This window comes from Dendronephthya gigantea, unplaced genomic scaffold (assembly GCF_004324835.1).
Source record: "Dendronephthya gigantea isolate DGI-Jeju-01 unplaced genomic scaffold, DenGig_1.0 000064F, whole genome shotgun sequence".
Classification (NCBI taxonomy): domain Eukaryota; kingdom Metazoa; phylum Cnidaria; class Anthozoa; order Malacalcyonacea; family Nephtheidae; genus Dendronephthya; species Dendronephthya gigantea.
Genome location: NW_021163074.1, coordinates 196,890 through 217,458, shown reverse-complemented (window position 1 = coordinate 217,458; position 20,569 = coordinate 196,890). Strand labels below are relative to the sequence as shown.

At 37.2% G+C, this 20,569-nt stretch overlaps 3 protein-coding genes across 3 annotated transcripts; all 3 read left to right on the top strand.

The window, feature by feature from the left end:
- The first annotated feature begins 6 nt into the window (after positions 1-6).
- LOC114530524 (E3 ubiquitin-protein ligase ARIH2-like) lies at positions 7-8,709 on the top strand. Its single transcript, XM_028552088.1, has 17 exons — positions 7-177; positions 614-801; positions 1,046-1,113; positions 1,225-1,297; positions 1,702-1,837; positions 2,079-2,194; positions 3,274-3,383; positions 3,816-3,850; positions 4,207-4,289; positions 4,692-4,742; positions 4,814-4,835; positions 5,445-5,596; positions 5,824-5,967; positions 6,394-6,459; positions 6,662-6,745; positions 7,358-7,446; positions 7,710-8,709. Exons 1-16 carry the CDS (start codon positions 156-158, stop codon positions 7,427-7,429), a joined length of 1,422 nt encoding a protein of 473 aa, XP_028407889.1. The 5' UTR covers positions 7-155; the 3' UTR covers positions 7,430-7,446; positions 7,710-8,709.
- A 1,267-nt stretch (positions 8,710-9,976) lies between these two features.
- LOC114530532 lies at positions 9,977-18,871 on the top strand. Its single transcript, XM_028552101.1, has 10 exons — positions 9,977-10,125; positions 14,632-14,773; positions 14,901-14,963; positions 15,088-15,189; positions 15,695-15,961; positions 17,442-17,621; positions 17,778-17,873; positions 18,031-18,126; positions 18,332-18,460; positions 18,855-18,871. Exons 1-10 carry the CDS (start codon positions 10,123-10,125, stop codon positions 18,869-18,871), a joined length of 1,095 nt encoding a protein of 364 aa, XP_028407902.1. The 5' UTR covers positions 9,977-10,122.
- Positions 18,872-19,067: 196 nt separating this feature from the next.
- LOC114530506 (outer dense fiber protein 3-like) lies at positions 19,068-20,448 on the top strand. The gene is made up of 4 exons (XM_028552060.1): positions 19,068-19,159; positions 19,408-19,506; positions 19,900-20,001; positions 20,220-20,448. Exons 1-4 carry the CDS (start codon positions 19,132-19,134, stop codon positions 20,366-20,368), a joined length of 378 nt encoding a protein of 125 aa, XP_028407861.1. The 5' UTR covers positions 19,068-19,131; the 3' UTR covers positions 20,369-20,448.
- Positions 20,449-20,569: the final 121 nt, after the last annotated feature.

The following is a 20,569-nucleotide window of genomic DNA, read 5'->3' as shown; positions in this document are numbered from 1 at the left end:
CAGAGATTGCACATGGTTCAATGGATCATGGATGACTCAACTTCCAAATAAAATTATTTCCTAAGACAAAAAAATTTCAGGTCAAAGATGTAAAGAAAGCAAAATAAATAAATTGTTCGCCATAAAATTACTATTGAAGGAATTTCTAATGTGCAATGTCGTCCGGAAATGCTGAAGGTATTCACATATTAATATAAACCTTGCTGTAACTTTAAAATTCTTGATGACATATGACATCTTAATTCCTTGTGTGTATATGACATACAGTACGCAATTATTATGAGCCTAATTAATTAAGTTCCTATTCGAAATCTAATTTTTAGGAGAAAAAATTTCTAAAATCACAACTTCAATTTGTAACAATATTAAAGTCACAGAGCAGTTGTTAAAGGGGGTTGATATTGGTTAAGATTGAAAATATAGTATAGTAAAGCAAAGAACTGAAAGTAGGCGAGTTTAATTGATGATGTTGATTGATATTGCCTCAAATCCAGTCCTGGAAATGAATTTGCCTCAAACTTTGCAATCCTTTCATTTGATCAACCAAAGGACCTATTTTTATGGCTATTATACTTCGATGAGACTAATGCATCATATTACTAACATTATCAAGGAGATGCATCCTTGAACACAGACGAAAGTGACTCAGATGATTATTACAACTATGATGATGATGAAGATCTTGTGTTTCAAGATGAGCCCAAACAAGATCCAGAATACTTTGATTATGTTTTAATCACTCAAGAGGATGCAGAAAATATGTTGGATTGCTTTGTCGACGAAACTGCAAAACGGTTGAAAGTAATATAATTAATATATTACTTTATCCATAAAATGCATTATCAAATGTGTTTGATTACTATTGATTCTTTTGGCAACTAAATATTATTCACAAGTTTTTTTTAAAAAAAATATCAATGGAAATTGATAAATAATAGTCCAACACTAGTACTACAAAAGCTAATCGTTCAGTGAACTGGGGCACATTTCACTATTCACTGTTTATTACAGTGTATTTACATTCTACACCCTTCATTTGATTCAGGAATCAAGGTCTGTATCCAGGATATTACTCACACTTTATCACTGGGACATAGACAAAATCTTCCAAAGGTTTGTGAATTTAGCTACCTGATACATATAGTTAGATGAATGGTAAATTCTTTTCTAACTAGGGCTTTATATTGCAAGTACCTTATTAATAGATTATTTTGGGCTTTTTAGGTATAGCATCGACCCTAGAGCTTTGCTTATTGAAGCAAGAATCATGCCAGAAAGATCCATTTCTTCATTAAAGGTTAGATAATTTTGAATGTTAAAAAATGGTTGCATTTTACACCATAATGTACCACAATAGTTATTAAAAAGGTGTACTGATCCTGTAAAGTTAAACACTTTCAGTTTGCCCAGTATGTTTGCCCAGTCTATTTAGAGTAACATATTGTATGTATCATGTATTTATGATACTCTTTGATTTTCTTTGTCTATATTGTTTAATTTCTAACCCAGAGCCTATTTAAGATAAACTAGTTGGGAAAAGCCCCACATCCCTCCTTTTCCCCTTGTTTTAGATACAATACATCAATATGTTTTATTAAAATGTGGGAAATCAAGCCACACAGACTGAAAATTTTCTTGTTTCCCCCTCCAAATCCGAAAGTTAAAGACACATCTGTTTGTTACTCACAATTTTTTTTTCAGCCGGCCAGTGAATGTGAAGTATGTTTTCAAAGCATTGAAATGCCAATGGAGTTTGTAATGCAATGCGGGCATACATTTTGCAACAATTGTTGGTTAGGTCATGTCATGGTTAAGCTTGAAAATGGCATAGCATTAGGTAAGTGCTTATAGTGTTAAATCAAATATAAAAGCTTTCATCAATTGATAGAAGCAAGATCCAACGATGTTTTGTTGCACCATACAAACACGACAGCATGTTGGTACAACATTTCATAGATTAGAAATTGTATACCTGAAGGCTCATTTGTGGCCAAATTCTGTAAAAATATGTATCAAATGTATAATGTTTGTTTAAATCGAGATTCCATCTTATTTATTATTCAAATTTCATTTATCAGGCATTGAATGTATGAAGTGTAATATCTTAGTTGGTTCAGACAATCTCCTGAGTCTAAAGTTGAATTCTGATAATTTGAAGAGATTCAAATTTTTCCTTTTGAATGATCAGATTAAGGTACAGTAATTGTTAGCTGTAGGCTACACTGACACTGTCATGTTTTGATTAAATCAGAAAAAGACTGATACATTTAACACGGCTTAGGCACCAATGACCAAGGGGGTTAGGGTGTGACTACCTGGCAACCAGACTGGAAACTTGATCTGTTGATCTTACCCGTCTTATGAATAGGAATGGATAAATTTAGACGTACTGTATGATGGTTCGATCGGGTAATGCTAAAAAGGGCATCGTAATTATTACGATAATCATTTTGTTTTAATATTTAGCCTTTTTCCGCACATAGCCTTGTCATTTGAGAAATTCGTCCGATTTATCCGTCTAAATGCGAATTTAAGACGAGTTTTTCGTCCAGACGGGATTCCCGTCAACTTACCCAAGACGGGAAAGTTAGACGGGAAAATTCGGACGAGAAACCCCTTTTGTGACCGGATTCACATCAGACGAATTTCCTGTCCTCGATGGGTTTCCCGTCTCTAATATGAATTGTTATATAGGTGCTGTGTATTTTAAATGTGATTGATTCATTCGTAGCCACATGACTTTAAATAAATGCAATATTTCCCACCGGGGAAACAAGTGAAAAATTGCTGCCCGCATATTTTCATAACAAAGTAAAATGTGTTTTTTTAAATGGAATTCTTTTGTAACATGTATGTTTTTATTCCTATATAACAAAACACTTGATGTACACTACCTCGGGAAGTAGTGAGTTTTGTTTTCCCTCGAGTCTTAATGTTTCCCTTGACTTCGTCTCGGGAAACATTCAGACTCTTGGGAAAATATAAGATGATTAGTTTTTGATAAGAGGTAAAAGATGAATTCTGGCAGTAGGAAGTGTTAATCCTCCTCCTCTGTTAAGTACGTGCGAACTTTCTACGTCGCTGATTTTATGCAGTTATTTACTGTACATACAGTAGGTGTACATTTCGGCCAATCGAATCAATATAAGGTTTTGTAAAAAGTGCATGTAATTTGTGAAGATGTGTAATTATTTTGTGGAGAATGTTTCCGATTGGGCCATTTGGGTGTACAGTTATTTGATAAGCAAATCAATGTACTGTGTGCATTTTTAGACGCACCCGTTGTTTCAATGGTGCCCTGGAACTGATTGCTCCGCGATCATAAAAGCAGAGTCGTGTAAAGCAAAACGTGCTCTCTGCTCGAAGTGCAAAACGTCATTTTGGTAAGTTACACAGAAGTGATGGATTCAAGTTCCAGTTTTGTTTGTTAACTCACCCAGTAATCAAACGCCTCTGCGTTGGAGGGAAAAACGGGCGAGAATTTTGCTGGTTTTGATGCGTGGTTGCCGTAAGCAATTGTTGACGTGACAAAGTTGCGATTATAACTCACTGATAACCTTGTACCAGCACTGAGAAAACATTTTATGCAACTCAGACCCAGTTCAGTTACGTGTATACGATAGTGCCCACCTCTGATTTGCTCAGGTATTATTTAATCAAATTTATTTTTGCCCATAACTACAAGCACCTTTGCTTTCTCAATTGACTTCATTTACTCAATCGAATTGTGAATCTAGGTGCTATTAAACAGCATTGAAAATGAAATGTAATCCACCCATCCACTTTAGACAAGCATATTTAATATTTTTATGTAGTTTTCAGTGTGGACAAGACTATCATGCACCTGCAGGTACGTAATTTCATAGTCTGAGTATTAAACAGTTATCCTGTCTCACCGTCGCAACATCCCGGCGACATTTTGTGGTACTCTTTTCCAAACCTATGTGCGGAGGACCATGTGTTAGGAATATTTGGATTACATGAAGTATACTGTGATTGCAACATGAGGTGATTTAATTCAATCGATTTACAGTTCTGAGAAAGAAAAGCATGATTCACTACTAGCTCGGTGTCAGAACCTAAAGAAATCTCTCCAAGCATTTCTTTCAATTCGATTTTCTGTGTCTCCAATACACCCATCTTTTTTACATAATAAACTCCGTTTTTTACGGAATAAAACATCTTTTTGTTGCTATTAACCTCCAGATTGTCTTGTGATAAAGAAATGGTTAACAAAATGTCAGGACGATTCTGAAACAGCGAATTATATTCAGGCCAATACCAAGGATGTATGTTCCCTTCATTGTCAATTCTCACAGTGATTATATTACGTATTTATAGTTGATCTATTGTCTTTTCGCCGCCTCGATTAGCATTAGCCTCCTCGTTTTTTCTCCGAAGACAGTTCACGTTGGTCATATTCGGCAAATTTTCTCCCGGTAAAGAGGGCTCAGTTTTCCAGCGGTCTTCGCATAAAAAATTAAAAGCTTTTCGTTTTACGCTCTGCTCTCAATTTTGTGTAAGTTGTCCGCTGACAACATGAGCCCGCACGAGTGGGAGAAACTTAGCTAAGTTGGACCAGCGTGGTTAGGGAGAGGTCCACTATATATAAGTGTTTAACCGGGAGGTGTAAACTCTAATGAAGATGATTAATCGATTACCCACTAACAAACTCATCGTTTCTTTGCCAGTGTCCAAAGTGTATGATCTGTATCGAAAAGAATGGTGGCTGTAATCATTTGGTAATTATGAATTCATTGTTTACTAACAGCATTTCATTCTGCTAATAAAGTCTTACTGTTTTCTTTTTCAGCAATGCTACAAATGTAAACATGGTAAATATCCTTTACTCCATTCCATCTCTAATAACTTTACTAGCAGTAATTACACATACCATCATTTCAAGGGATGAATCCTGTGCAGTTCTGTAGTGGGGGGAGGGGGGCAGCTGCAGTCTGATAGGGTTAGAGTACGAGCACCAATTATAAAGGTGTATAAGAATGTGTGTTTGTTGGAAAATTTAAAGATGATAACGTGCTGTTTAGTTTGTCGGGGCCTAGTTTATGAGGTACCGAAGGAATTTGGAACCGGCTTAAAATTTGTTCGTGTCGATCCTCTCTTTACGAGAGAACCGCAAAACCGAACAACGATTTCAACTCCCCAAAAGGACAGTTCCACAGTGTAAACACTCATTTGATGAAAGGTCCGGGGTAAAAAGGTAGAAAAGGACATATTTCTACCGGTTCCAATTTCGGCCCACGCGTAACGTAAGACTCTTTCTTAATCAGGGCAATAAATTCCCAATTTCCTTGGATGATAATGTAACTAATACCTAAATTTCGCCCTTCTGCATGCACCCCTACTGGTCTAGGCTAGGGGTGCATACCGCCTGTAATACCAGTGCTGTAGAAACTGGCATTTCAAATGCATCAATTTTTTTGCAGAATTTTGTTGGATGTGTTTGAGAAATTGGACTGAACACAATCGAGAGTATTATGAATGCAGCATATACAAAAAGAATCCTCAGATTGCAAATGAAACAACTGGAGTGAAAGCAAGGGAAGCATTAAAAAAATATTTATTCTATTATGAACGAGTAGTATTCCGATTTTCCATATTTTTTTAAAGAAGAAGAACCCTTAGATCTTACTTTTGCTTTATTACACTGGAGTAGTATAGGGCCTTAGATCTTACTTTTGCTTTATTACACTGGAGTGTTATATGGTAGAATCATAGGAAATTGGTCTGTGCATAGTCTCTAATAAGAGGAGGAGCAGATTAGTTACCAATGAAATTCAATGTTTATTTTCAATTGCTTTACAGTGGTATAACCACGGTGCAAGTCTCAAGCTGGAGGCTGAAACGAGGAAGAAAATTGATCAAAAAATCCACGAGAAAGTCAACAATAACATTGGAACATGGATAGATTGGCAATATCTCTTGAACGCTGCTGTTCTCTTAGCTAAGGTAGATAAACTGTTAACACTTTGATGAAATGTACAATTTCCAATTGACATTGCTGTTTGAAATGTACAAAATGCCTCAAAGCTTTTACCATCTTTTGTTGTCAAATTGTCACCTGCTATACAGGCAAAGGTGCCCATGCATGCCTTTAGACCCCATTAATTCTTCCGGTCCTATCTTCCGTCCCCGCACTTGTGTTAGTTGTGTAAAACAATCGGCGACTTACCATAAATAGTTTCTTTCCAATTTTTTTCTATTCCGCGCATTTTGGTCGCGTCGAATGTAATTCAAACAATAGTTAATGGAATGATAACGAGGCTGAATGCGGCTAACAATCTCATTATCTTTTATTTAAATTTCATTCAACGCGACTAAATGCGACGTCAGAACTAGGCCTCAGGCAAATTTAAAATGTTTTGCTTATTTCAGTGTCGTTACACAATCAAGTACACCTATCCCTTTGCTTATTACATGGAGGACGAAAGGAAAGATCTGGTAAGCTAAAGCCGGATCTATATGTGGTTTCACTTGTGCAATTACTCATTTAAGTACCTTATAGAAGATTTTAGTGTTTCACTTTGCTGTTTCGTTAAGGGACATATAGCTCTTATTTCGAAGCAGCGTTCTTTATCTTTAATATATGTAAGTAGGAAGTTTTTAACGGTTTATTAAACACAAGGATTTCTGTTCACTCTAGTTTGAATACCAACAAGCCCAGTTAGAACGCGAAATCGAAAACCTTTCGTGGAAGTTGGAACGGGAAGAACTTTATAAACGCGGTGTAAGTACCGTAGAGAAAGACAATCGATTCACGGGTTGTATGGCGATACGATTACAAGGAAAAGTAGAAAGCTTACGCGTGCGCGTGTCACGCAACCGTGTTGCTCGTGATAAAGACCTGGTACGACGCTGGGAACGTTTACTCTATAGCCCCGTTTACACTACAGTCAATTGTTTGCCAAGACACGGCCAATTTTATACGTTTTCAGGCGTATCGATACAAAGGCCGAGCATGAATGAAATTGGCACGGGTATACCCATTTTAGCCGTACTGATCAACCTCGTACCCAGGGTAACTGGGGTAGCATCAAGAGCCCGCGAGCCCTTTGCTTTTGGCTTCCGGTTTGCATTATCCCAGAGCTTTCTTTTCCCGCCAGAGAAATCGCGGGCTCGGGGAACGAGAAACTCTTGGGGCAGCAGAGAAACTCTTACCTCGAACCAGAAACAGGAGGACAAATAAAGCTCCTTTTCAATTTGAAGAATTGCATCGCAATTTGAGTGATTATTTGTTCAATTTAATAACAGATGTCCTTCGATTACGTGACCTCGAATGACGTTTACGGTTTACTTACTTCAGTTTGTTTGTTTTCAACCTTTGTTAATTTTTTTCCAGGACTTTGAGAATCAAATGGACGTTGCTGAGAAGAGGCGCCTTACATTACTCAAAGATTTCTCAGTCGACTAACATCAGCTTCATCACAAGTGAGAATACAACTAATTTGTTTGAAGTCAAATAAAATTTGACCAAGTAATTTTTAAAAATAAACTTTCATAGTCATATCAGTAATATATCACTCTCATAGTTATCACATACCCTCCCCCCCCACACACACACCAAAACACAATATTTAGGTGCTGGCATGTGGATGCTTGATGATAATGAGGGGGGTTATCGTCAAGGAGAGGGGAGGGGGCCTCAGCCCTTCTCCGCGGTACGTGACTCAAACTATATTCTACGTTTTTAGAGCATATTAAAGGAGAAATTGGGCAGAAATACAATTAAAGATGATGTAATCATAATGGTGGCGGTAGGATAATTCCTTGAAAATGTCACTCATAAACAAAATAAAGTTTAAGCCAGAACAATTGGAGAAAAACCCTATGAAACCCTATGTGTGGCTTCACCAAAAGTTGACATTAGACTTATTCAAATATTGAATAAGTATAATAAGGACATTTGACAAGGATCCTTTAGTCCGATGAATATTTGTACATATTTTACAACTCTAGGACTCCAGCCCTGGGTATAACCAGCTCATATGCCTAGTTTTATACAGCAGTATTGTCAGATCAGTGATATTGATCCTCCTGTTCCTATATTCATGAAGATGGTAAACTGTTTTCTACTACGGATCAGCTTAAGTGGATTCCATTTCCATTTCTTCCATATGAGAACATCTTTCTATAAATACGCTTGAAAAACGGAAACTATACTTGATATAGGATGAAAACAAAGCTCGCAGGTCATGACCAATATCTCTCATCTTCATGAAGAGGCTTATTTCTACATTCAAATAATGTTTCGATGCCGTATTGAAGAAAGATGTCCTTCTGCTTAACTGCTGTAAGACCTGAGATTCTGTAAGTTTGCGTAAACTTCTACAAAGCAAACAGCGATACTATGTGGTAACTGAACATGTGCTTCTTTCAAGTTGTTCGGAGTTGAGATATCAAAAATGAGCTAGATATAGATCATCGTAAAATAATGATTATTTCGTGTCAAATGTCGTGTAGTGATCACCTAAAATAGACAAAAACACTCGCGATGTTTTCACCAAAGAGCCTTCGTCGTGAGAGTTAAAGCTCATACTGAGACTAAAACGTCGAGAAACGTCGTTTTTTTATCTATTTTAAGCAGCTCCATGCCATATTTGGTACGAAAGTGTTAGGACAGCTGCTCTCCGACATACAAAGGTTCTTGTAAGGTTAAGAAATTATCCGAAATCGCGGATAATAAATTACTACAATTGTGACCATGACACAACATGCATGAAATAGGCAGTAACTATATAAGATTGGGGGAAATGACGATAAATACTGACGTCAAAGGAAGTTTATTATGAAAGTGGGCGGACGGAATGAAAGACTGATGTCAATCTCGTCCTGAGGACTTGCCCTTGACTGATATTTCTTATCTATATTTGCTAATATTTTCGATTAATTTTACCCTAGCTACCGCAATTATGCTAACTTTATTTTATTGCCTGGTATTATTTACTTCGATTGAATTCGCTGCTAAAATCGCGGCAGTATTAGCAACGTTTCGGAAACGTTTGAAAAGGGGATAAAAAAAATAACTGAAGCAAATATTTAGGCAGCTGGTAATTTGCTCTTAATCGAAATGAAAATTTTGTCTTTTATACATCACATTGCTCACGTTCATTTTATTCCAAATCCAGGTCTGAATTTGGTCATTTTAATTTTAAATTTTACAATTTACAATTTACAGTTTTACATGTACCATGATGCATGTGTTATAATCTTATGACTCCAGTTTCAATTTTGCTTTTATCTTAGCTTTGAAATATATCATATACATACACTCCAGTAACTATACATGGATCTGTACTAGACTCGCGCGCGCGCCATTTAATTTGATGACGTATACAATAACTTTTACTGTGTTTCCTTGTGTAGCTAAAAATGGCATCATCTAAGGTAGGATTAGTATTTCTCTTTTTATTTTTATTTTTCCAAACAATTTTTAACGAACTCGCCTCGTCAGTTAATTAGGTTTTTAAAGTTCTATTCTTAATGAAACTTCTCTCTGGAGTGGTCAAAATTTTGTAGCTATTAAAAGGCAGTAAAAATTTACTATCCGAGATCGAAATAAATATACCAAATCTATCAAAGTAATAAATATTTGCTACTAACCATTGCTCTTTGAACGCAAACGAAGATATCGGAACAAGCGAATCCGGTATAGTGTAAACGGGCCTTAAACTGAAAATTAATTTCGCGTCGTGTTGCCGAATCACGCATGCCTGGTGTGTGTGCAAGTAATTTATCTAATGAGTGTTATACATCATCTCATCTTGTGCTTTGGTTGCATTGGACGAGACGAAAATGCGTCTAACGTGCTGTAGTACCTGTACAGCACTAACGTGCAGTAGGTCAGCTGTCCAGACCACCTGTTCACGCGATGATCATGTGAAAGTACTGATATTTGAACGATTAAGTTTTGGTTGTGTCGGTCGTTTCTTTGGACATATCTATTGTAATATCCTTTCCATGACATGCGGCTGGCGTGAATGGCCTTTCCCAGTCGTGTGGATACAAATACTTTAAGATTTCTTTCCCCCCTCGTGGGACCTGCACTTGAACATCATAGAACTGCATTGTGGGTAAAGGCTGCCGTAGCATCGAAGCCGGAAACGTATGGTATGATTTATAGTTATAATACAACACCCAACTAACCCATCCCGTTCGTTGCATCCAACCGTTGTAATTGAAAAATACGTCCAAATCGACTTGTGCGAATTCTCCGCGGCTCAAATAGAACACACTCGCCCGGTGCATTTTGTCGTTGACGCGAATTCCACGTTTTTGAAAAGCTTTCGCGAATTCCGCGCGCGGGATATTTGAGAAGGTTTGGTCACCATAGACACCAAGATCAATGTCGTAGTCCCATGGCAGAGGGCCTTTGCTGCGATATGCTCCCCAGATCGAACCGTACATCAAAAAATAGTTCACTTTGAGTTCGTTGAGAACCTCGAGAACATCTTGGAATAGTTCTCGTAACGCTTCTGCTTCCTCTGGCGTTCTTTCACACGGGAAAACTGGGCTTTGTGCGCTGTCGAGTTCGTGAGTGTTATGCGTGTCAACGTTCAATTTGATAAAAAATACGAGTTGAATCAGAAAAAATGTTGTCAATACAGAAACCTTTCTTCTTCTTCTCCTCCCGCGAGGTTCTGAAATAAACCATCTTCTAACAGTATGTGAACGTTCCAGAAATGTTTTTAAGAACGCGATGAGAAATTCATGAAACAACGCACGAATATTTTTTACCTGATTAAACAGGGATGAATCGTGACCGCTATTCCAAAACTTGAATTCAATTTTAGCCGACATGTTTATTATACATGTAATGGTGACGATGTCGATTTTTAATAAGAGTTATCTTCTTTTCATTAGAAATATCAAATTTTACCATGTGCAGATGAAAACGTTTCGTTTGAAGTCTATTCGTTTGTACGATCTCGCGCACGGCCTTTCGTTCCTCTTTCACTTTGTCTTTGAGAAATGTATACAGTATTGCGTATATAACTGTTCCCCAAAAAACCAAATGGTTCAGTATGCTGCGTAGATGCAATATTATTATAGCAGCTGTAGTCTATATGTACTATTACTATATACCATATAGTTTGTAGGATAAACCGTTCAGATCAAAAGTACAACTCAGCATACGTGTCTAATGAGTCGTATCGTTATTCATGCCATAGCCAACTCGGAATAACATCTCAATCGTCGATGGTTTAGTCTAATGTGGTAAAGAATACTTTGCGCACTAGTATATATAGATTTTCCTTTTCCAGGTAAATGAGATATAATACTCCAAAAACTGTATTGGTGTATATACAATTCTGTCACCTCTCACCTTTGTATATATATATGTATATTTAGATATATAAATTGCGTGGGTCCAATGAATGTCGGTTGTTTACTAAAATATTATTCACAAAATCACAACTGGCTCTTCTTTGGCAATTTTGTCTGCTTTGTATTCTTTGTTTTTGTCCAACAAACGAGATTTGATCAAAATGCAACCTGTTTACGTGATATTATCGTGTTATTTGCGCCAACTCACAAAGGGCTTACTTATATCCTTAGCTGCTATGACGTAATGATTGAGCCGCTGAAGTCCAGAATATCACAAGACCTAAAACACTGCTCCCCCTTGTAAATATTAGAGACGGTGAAATGAAAGCCGACCAATTTCTTCATCATGGTTGTAGAATCTCGAGTTCGGCTGCTAGGATTTAACTGGTGAAGAATAATATATCTGCCAAATATAGCTATGTTTCTTTTCCCCCAAAACTGTATTAGTGCTGTATAATATATATACTTGCATAAACTTCTCAACCCAGTATACTAATGACAATACGAACGTCAAGTCTCAACCCAGCGTGGGTTCAAACAGTGTCATGTCGATTTAAAAACTATGCAGTAGTTCACATGGCCGTCAACTTGTTAAAACAAGACCACGTCGCCTTTATCTGAGGATTGTTGGCTGTTTTTGTAAAATTAAAAATATAGAGATCATTATATTAACATTGGGCCGGATATTTCACCCGAGTGCGGTTTTATTATTTTCGATTTTTACTTGACGACAAAGTCAAAGAAAATATCATCAAAGCCCTTAAAAGCAATATAGTACAACATCATGCAATTTGCAGTAAACACTTGTTATATATATTGAGGCGAGAGATAATTCATTCAAAAACGTCTCAAACTGAATTAAAATCTTTATGTATACTCAACATGAATTTAATATGTAAAGTCATGCAACACATACAAAGTCCACTTTCAAATGCAGTAAACAAAGCATAAGTTGTGTTTAAATTGTGTGACCACCTGCTATTATAGCTATGGATGATACAAAAGCATCACAATTATCAAAGTCACAATATACAATTATCTAAGCTATCAGTAGCTATCTTATATCTAACAGCCTTGATCATGACTCCTGCCTCGTATTAAAAAGTTGTGTACATAAACGTCACCGTTATTTACTGTCATTTATTTGCGAAAAAAACAAGGAATATAAACAAAAACTGAAAAAGACAATAAATTTCGTATTTGTAAATGCATGTTTTTAACGATTTCCAGTGATTTGCCGCAGTCAAACAAGAACGAGATAATTAGTCATGTGTCATCAGGAGAGATGAAAATGGTTTTCTATTAAAATTTATTTTATGACTTACATAAGTCATAAGTACCTTTTAATGTAATAGCAACAGCCTTGATTGTACCAATACATGCATGCCAGTATAAAGTCTAAGAACAGATAAGGGACTTATTTCTGTATATATAGTAATAATACAGTATATAGCCTATATATTGGTACGCAGCAGCAGCTGTTTGAGAAAATTTTTGGTTTTCTGGTTATTGAAAACGGTTCTTTAGTGAATTAGTGTCTATCATTGTCAATCATAACACATACCACGAAGTCAGGAGCATGCATAGCTACAAAGTCTTTTCTATCAGATACTTGACGCCGGAAATCGATACTCAAGCTATAAATTCAAAGTCAAAAAAGGCTTTGAAAGTTGAATTTCAAGTCTTCAAGAATCCCATAATGGCAGATTCGAATACAGAACAACCTTCGTATTGATAACGTAAGCTGGTATATTATAACCAAACAATTTGCTTCACTGCGATTTTCACTGTGATACATCAGCATTTGATAAAATATGGCGGCTTTGATTCACATCGTGGACAAATATTCTCATCTATAGTTGTGTTCGGGATTTTCGTGCACTGATGTCTAAAATTAGCAGCATTCAAATTTGCTTCACAATGGGGAGGATACCCATATTGATACTGATAACCGACTTCACATTTGAGATGGAAATATTTGTAATGCCATTGATTGTTAAACGTTTGGAAACTGTTTACAATAGATGTCAATAAGCTGCTTGGCATGCATAAGCAGGAACTTTTTAATTCCGCATTTTAAAACATTGGCTCCAAATAGTCGTTGAAAAGAATCCTTGAAAAAGATCACAATAACATTTGAACAGTTTAGAAATAACTGCCCTATATAGCTATGTATATCAATATATCATGTCAATTTATTGGCTTCATCTGTTTTGGTTGCATACAGTCCTGGGGCCGGTTGTTCGAAAGGCGTTTGGCTTAAACGGTGGATAAGCTGAAAATTGAACTATTTCGATATGCAAATAGTTTAATTTTCAATGGAAGTGCATATTTAATGCTTATATATAAGATGCAGGTTCAATCACTCACAAGATGTATCGGTTGTTCGAAAGGCGTTTGGCTTAAACGGTGGATAAGCTGAAAATTGAACTATTTCGATATGCAAATAGTTTAATTTTCAATGGAAGTGCATATTTAATGCTTATATAAGATGCAGGTTCAATCACTCACAAGATGTATCAGAGTATTTTAAACTTATCCAACGTTTAAGTTAAACGCCTTTCCCCGGTTTCCAGACCTGTCTGTGCCTGACAGCAGGAACATGATATAGTGTAAACGGAATGATATGGACTAGAATAGTGGCACGCGTATCAACATACATGGCTGCTTTAAAAAAACAATATCTTATAGAAAGAAGGCCTAAACCTAGCTAGCTAACATGTACAGCCTCACTAAGATGATTTGACTTATCACACATTTTGCCAATGCCATGGTGACCGATTTAAATTTGAAAAAAATGTGTCAACTTTATAGGTCGATATGCCAACATTAAGTACCTTGACGTACTATATAAGCGGTCCGCGTGCTGAAACAATAGAGCCAAATCTCTAAAAAAAACGTGGACGCGAATATTATATAGTGTTCATCAAACGAATGGATGTATCTAGCATTGTTAAGAGTTAAATACTGTTAAAGTTATGCTGCATGTATCGGCGTTTGTACAAAATTGATTAAATATGTATTAAATATGATTGCATTTTCTTCACGAATTGTTATCATCATACCGAGTACAAAAAACCTGAATATAGCGTGATAGCAAGATAGCTCTCTCAATCCTAAACCACCAACTATGTAGTTAAACTAAAGGTACTCGAGTATTTCAGCATATGACACAAAGCCTTTAGCAAAATACAGACATCTTTATCACAAGCTGGTAATATTAAAGACTTTAGAGTTCACTCTTCCTATATTCTATTTTCTCCAATAAAGTGTCAGTTTTGAATTTAGAGTGTTCGCCATGTTGAGATATCAGAGCAAGTCGTTAATCTGGGCGACGAGGGTAATGATGACGTAGATAACAATCACGTGATCACTTCAGATGACGAAGATGTGGAGTGGGTTGAAGTGGTGATACCCTCTCCTAGGACTGGTAAGGGACTAGGTACTTTCAAGTCATTTAGAGCTGCAAACGAAGTTTGTTATCAGTGTGCATTTTAATATGCTGTGTATGCACGTATTGCTTAAAAGGACTTCGCTGTTCTTACATTTTGTTTTAGTGGAACGCAATGCAATGGGTGAATACCTTCCAAAAGATGGTGAAAAAGCGTTAACCCAACAAGGTATCGAAATATTCATCCACTATTATGTATTTTTAAACATAGCACCCACTAAGTAAGTATTTAAATTCGCTAATTATTAAACATAACCGAAAGAAGAACAAGAATTGTATTTGTTTACTTGCAGCTTTGTCAGGTCCGGGTCCTTCAACCTACACTCCTGCTATTGAGTTAACCAAGCCTATGGCTCCACAACACTCCATTGTTGGAAAGGTAAAAGATAAAAAAGGTAGGTCAAATACAGGCAATAACATCTTTTAATACGGATACCTCTCTAATGCTTGTACCTCTCTAACACAGCCATCTCTCTAATGCGTGTACCTCTCTAATGCTTGTAACTCTCTAACACAGCCATCTCTCTAATGCCCGTTCCTCTCTAACACAGCCATCTCTCTAAATCTTGTATCTCTCTAACAAAGCCATCTCTCCAACACAGCAATTTCTCTAACACAGCCATCTCTCTAATGCTTTTACCTCTCTAACACAACCATCTTTCTGATTTTTATATCTCTTTAACACAACCATCTCTCCAACACAGAAATTTCTCTAACACAGCCATCTTTCTAAAACGATCTCTTTAACATGGGCACCTCTCCAATACGGCACTTCCATAGCACGTGCACCTGTCTAGTTCAGACGTCAGAGTGCAGCCCAACTCTGATACTTTTTACTGATACCGATACAGTCACAATAGAAACGTCCTGATTTTTCTAAAATAATTCGTTATATTGCAGTTGACACCGCGCCGGGTCCAAAGTACGACACGAGTGAAAACATGATTTGGAATAAAAAGACGAGAACTTTAAAAGCGAAACTCGAGACCTCACCCTACTGGCCTAAATCACGTGATCACCTCACGTGCAGTCTTGGTAGCGCTGCGTATAAAGTAGAATATTACAACACGGGCAAGCATGCACCGGGTTATACTATTGGATCAAGATTTAATGAACCCATTATCCTTGGCCCGCCTAACATTGCTGTGGAACCTGTGGACACAAAAGGTTGGCAAGAATTTTCATTCGTGATACTAACACACTGTTAATCATTCAAAGCTTCCAAAAATAGGTTCAAGGCAGACCTTTTTCAAGTTTGTCCCATTCCTTATTTTATATAATGCGCAGTGATAATCAATTTGTGCACTAATACCTATATTGATTAACATTTGATACGGCGTTTTTTGCATAATTTAGACACATCCAGAAATATGCTACCAATTTTGAACATTGATATCTCCGTAAATTTTAAAGTAAAATACAACTGTAATATATCAAAATCTAAGTTAGTCTTCCCTCAATCTAGTGAAAGTTATTTCAGTTTAATAGCTTAGCTAGTTTAGAAGCTATTATGAATCAAACCGGAGTACTTTTTTCTGGGACACCCAGTAGAATGAAAATGTGCAGTAAATAGAATTATATTGATATCTTCCGTATTGATACGGAAGCAATGAGATGAACAACTAGACGATATAATATGCTACACAGAATAATTAGGACCTGTTTCAGATCAGGGACGTAGCCAGACCTTAAAGATGGGGGGAGCCGTGAGGCTAGAGTTGCAGCCCGTCTAACCGGGCCGAAAGTTTTTTTCAATTACATGGAATTAAGTTTCCGCCCAGGCTGAGTTTATGACACTTGGGAATTATTTTAAGACCAGGATGAAATTTTCAGCCCTGCCTGAGTTAGTAAAAGCTGGTAGTAGACCTATTTCGATTCTTCGAGCGCTTTAAAATCCTGAATGGCAATAACTTGACCTTTAAGGGATTGTGATTGCTCATACAAATTGATGAAGAGGCTAAACAAATGAAAAGGCTTGTCAAGGCGATTTTTAGTGCCCGGGTCGAATTTTTTTTTACGATTACATGACAACATTTCGGCTCGGGTCGAATAAATATATATATTAGATATTAACAATAAGTTTTCAAAGGGGGGAGCCGTGGCTCCCACGACTCCCCCATGGCTACATCCCTGTTTCAGATGTCGAACTTTTCATTTGCCGAACCTAATGTTACTGAGCTGAAGTCTTTAAGAAGAATTAAGTTCATTTGCATTCGATTCGGCACATGAAAAGTTCGACGTCTAAAACAGGCCTAAGCGGTTAAGAATTGTAGAAATATATGTGCAAGCATTCGTCGCAATGATTTACAGTAATGCTAGCCTGTTTTCTTGTGCTCAGTTCAATATGAAAAGTATATTGTCAGGGGGCTGAGCTTAATAGGCATAGATTTTCACAATAAAGTCTTTCACTCAAAACAAATTTGGTATGGCAAGTCCTAAATCCTAATGCTCTTTATCCTCTTTTCTATGTTTCTAAATTCCTACGAATTCTTGATACTCGTGTGATGAATAGTGCCAACATGTTACACAAGTTGCCACTAAGATGCTTAACTGCGTATTGCTAAAATGTTTGTTGTTATGTTCGTATTCACGTATGTTTCGGTTAAAAGTTTACTAGAATTTTTACGGTAATGTTTTTATGTTGAAGGTTTCGCAGCTCCAGGTCCTAGTTACGCTCCATTTGCCACCCGCGGTGTAAAAAAGTCGTTTGGTCTGAAGTACAGATCAATACATGATAAGGATATACCTGGTCCTGCGGAGTACAACATCGGAAACTCGCATCGAGGACCTCAATATTCTCTGGGTCATAAAGTACGCGATCAATCTGGTATGAACATTTTTATATAAGATCGAATCTACCTCTATCACTTCTAAACCGTCTCTCGCAAGGTCCAGTAAGAAAACACCCCAAAATAATTACATTTCACAGTCTTCAATATGGCATGAATTTGCTACATAATTTATAGAATTCTGTGGGTTTTAGCATTCAAAGCTCCAGGTCCTGGTTCTTATGAAATCAAATCAACCATTGGATCTGGCGTAGCAACGTCGATACGAGGCAGGCAGACAATACCTTCAAGTGAGAATTATTATAGTTTGAGAGTGAAACGCTTGCACTACTTCTCTATGTTAATTGACAATGCTTGATTCTCGTTCATAAGAAGGAAATTAAAAAAAGCTTAGCCATTGTAAATGTGATTATATACGATAATTTTACCCTCATCTTTTTTCCTCAGAATACTCAGTCCCAAGTCCAAATACATATGTTCTACCAGACACGTTCCAAGATGCACCACGGCACAGTATGACCTACCGAGCGTTTGAAACAGAAGGTACGAACGAACGATAGTTTAACAAGTTAAAATGAGGTTGTTTAAAATTTGTTCGCAACGGAAGTGGAAGTTCGAGTTGATGCATGAATAAGGTATAACTGCTTGTTCATGTTCCTCCACTGGACTGCTAGGAGCAATTGTTGATAGTAAGAGAACCCTTCGTTAATTAAACAACCTCTGTAAAATTATATATTTCTTCTTACAGTATGTGAAACACCAGGACCGGCAAACTACCGTCAAATTTGTCGAGAAACGTGGAAGGCTCCCCCTGAATTCTCGTGTCGCAAACAATGTAAACCTGGGTTCCCAGCAATCTTGAATTACCCCGAATACGGTATGTTACAAATGAACAGTTTTCAGCAGTCCACATTAGTCCACATTGTTTTATTTTTTATTTTACAAAAACGCTAAAAAGCCTGGTGACGTCACAGGCATTTCTGAATGCAAAGTAGCAAACTGGGGAAAAACGAGGCCGCGATCGCATCCGAACTTAAGCGAAATTATTTACTAGTCGCCGTAGTCGAACAGTCCGTCCCTGAGACCCTGACTTTTAAGAACGCCTAAGTGGCATTTCTCTTCTCTGTATTGAACATTGAGACATATCCTAATGGAGTTAACTGTCAGGATTTGTATGCCTGTAGATATATATGGCTTACACTTCCATACATTTCATCTGACAACTTACCGCAGTGATTAGATAGTAGGATCACGTATGTTCATATCTTTAGGGTATTACGTGCGGTGATTATTTATGTGATTTTACTGAGCATGATTGTATAGCTTTGGGATTATGGTTATCAGTGGTTATGATCTCATTGATCTGGGATAGGTTCATTAATTTTAATTATATGTGAAATCGCAATCTTGATAAGTGACTAGAATTGTTATTTGTTGTGCCCATAATTCCTGGGTTGATTGTTAGGTTTAATGAAAAACGAATGTGTTGGGCCGGATACATACGATGCCGATAAAGGATTTGAAAAAAACAACTCGCCTGCTTACTCCATGGGAAATAGAAGACGAAATGTGACTAGTAAGTACTTTTATGTACTTATAGTTTATAAATATCCTATTGCGAGTTATACTACTATGATGGTTACTTGCGACAAGAGTTAACGATATAAATCCAATAATTAGGTTTTTATATAGATTTTAACATATTTCCAGATGTTTAGGAACATAACACCTTCAATCTGCCATTTGTTTTGAAATTTGATCAAATCAAGTCACAACCAATTCCTCAAAATACTGTTGACATTTTAAAATTTTTTTATTTCATAGATGAGTATCCTGGACCGAATCATTATAATATCACTATACCATGCAAACCTAACGCTCGTAAAGCACCAGAATTCTCTATGGGCCAAGCCAAAAAGGAAGGTGAGAATGAGAAACGGAAAAAAGATAATCAAGCAGCCCGTCCTACATACGAGGAAACTTACTCACCCAGTCCTGCCCAGCCCAGCCCAGAACTCGACCCTTTTATTTAAAGCGCCTGCTTTTTCAGGCTATCCTACATTGCCGTAATTATTGGCGGCTTTTTTGGCGGCCTAGTTACCAGGACGCAATCTTGAATCTAGCGCAACAGGAGACAACTTCCCGGTTGTGAATTTACCAATTAAGTTGCTACGCTAAAAGATTCAATTCAAAACTTGTAACTGTTAACGCAACAAAATTAGGATAACTAGTTGTCATGCATGTGAATCATGTCTTAGCTGATTCAATTTGGAACTCTGCTACTGCTTGAAAAACCCAACAAATTTTCTTTTGAAGTTTCAGACAGCAGTGGACCGGGTCCAGCAGCGTATTGTCCAAAGGTAAAGAAAACGGACCAAGGATACAGCATGAGCAGTAGACCAAGACCGTTGAAAACAAGTAAGTTTTGAAAATGAATATTTCGGTTAGATCCAGGGGTTGGATCAGGGGCGTCTTCAGGATGACGGGCCTCCCGGGGCAGCCCAGGGCTCAAGACGCGCCTGATCCAACCCCTGGATCTAACGGCTGGGCAATTTTTTGGTCGTGCCAAAAGTTCCGCTGTAGCTGAGCGACACGTGCAGGCCACTGTGTTAAAGGATACTTTTCCTCATGTATAGTCAAGCCAACGCCTGCTCCAAACGCGTATAAGATATGCAAAGGTCAGACAAGTAAGGGAGTGAACAATGGTTGTTCGGCATCGCTCAAATCTAGAGCCAGTCCTTATGTATATTCTGGGTTTCCAAATCTAACAAGAATCACAACGTAAGACTATCTTGCGCTCAGGTGTGTGTCCTGACACGTACAAAAGATTGCGGAATACTTTGTACATACATATCTTTTATCACTTTACCCTTTTATTATTAAAGTTGGACGTTTTTAAAAATTGCATTTACTGTGTATGTGAGTTCTGCACGGTAAATTACGTCAGTAACAAATCAGTAGCAAATCAATCTAGTAGCAAATCAAT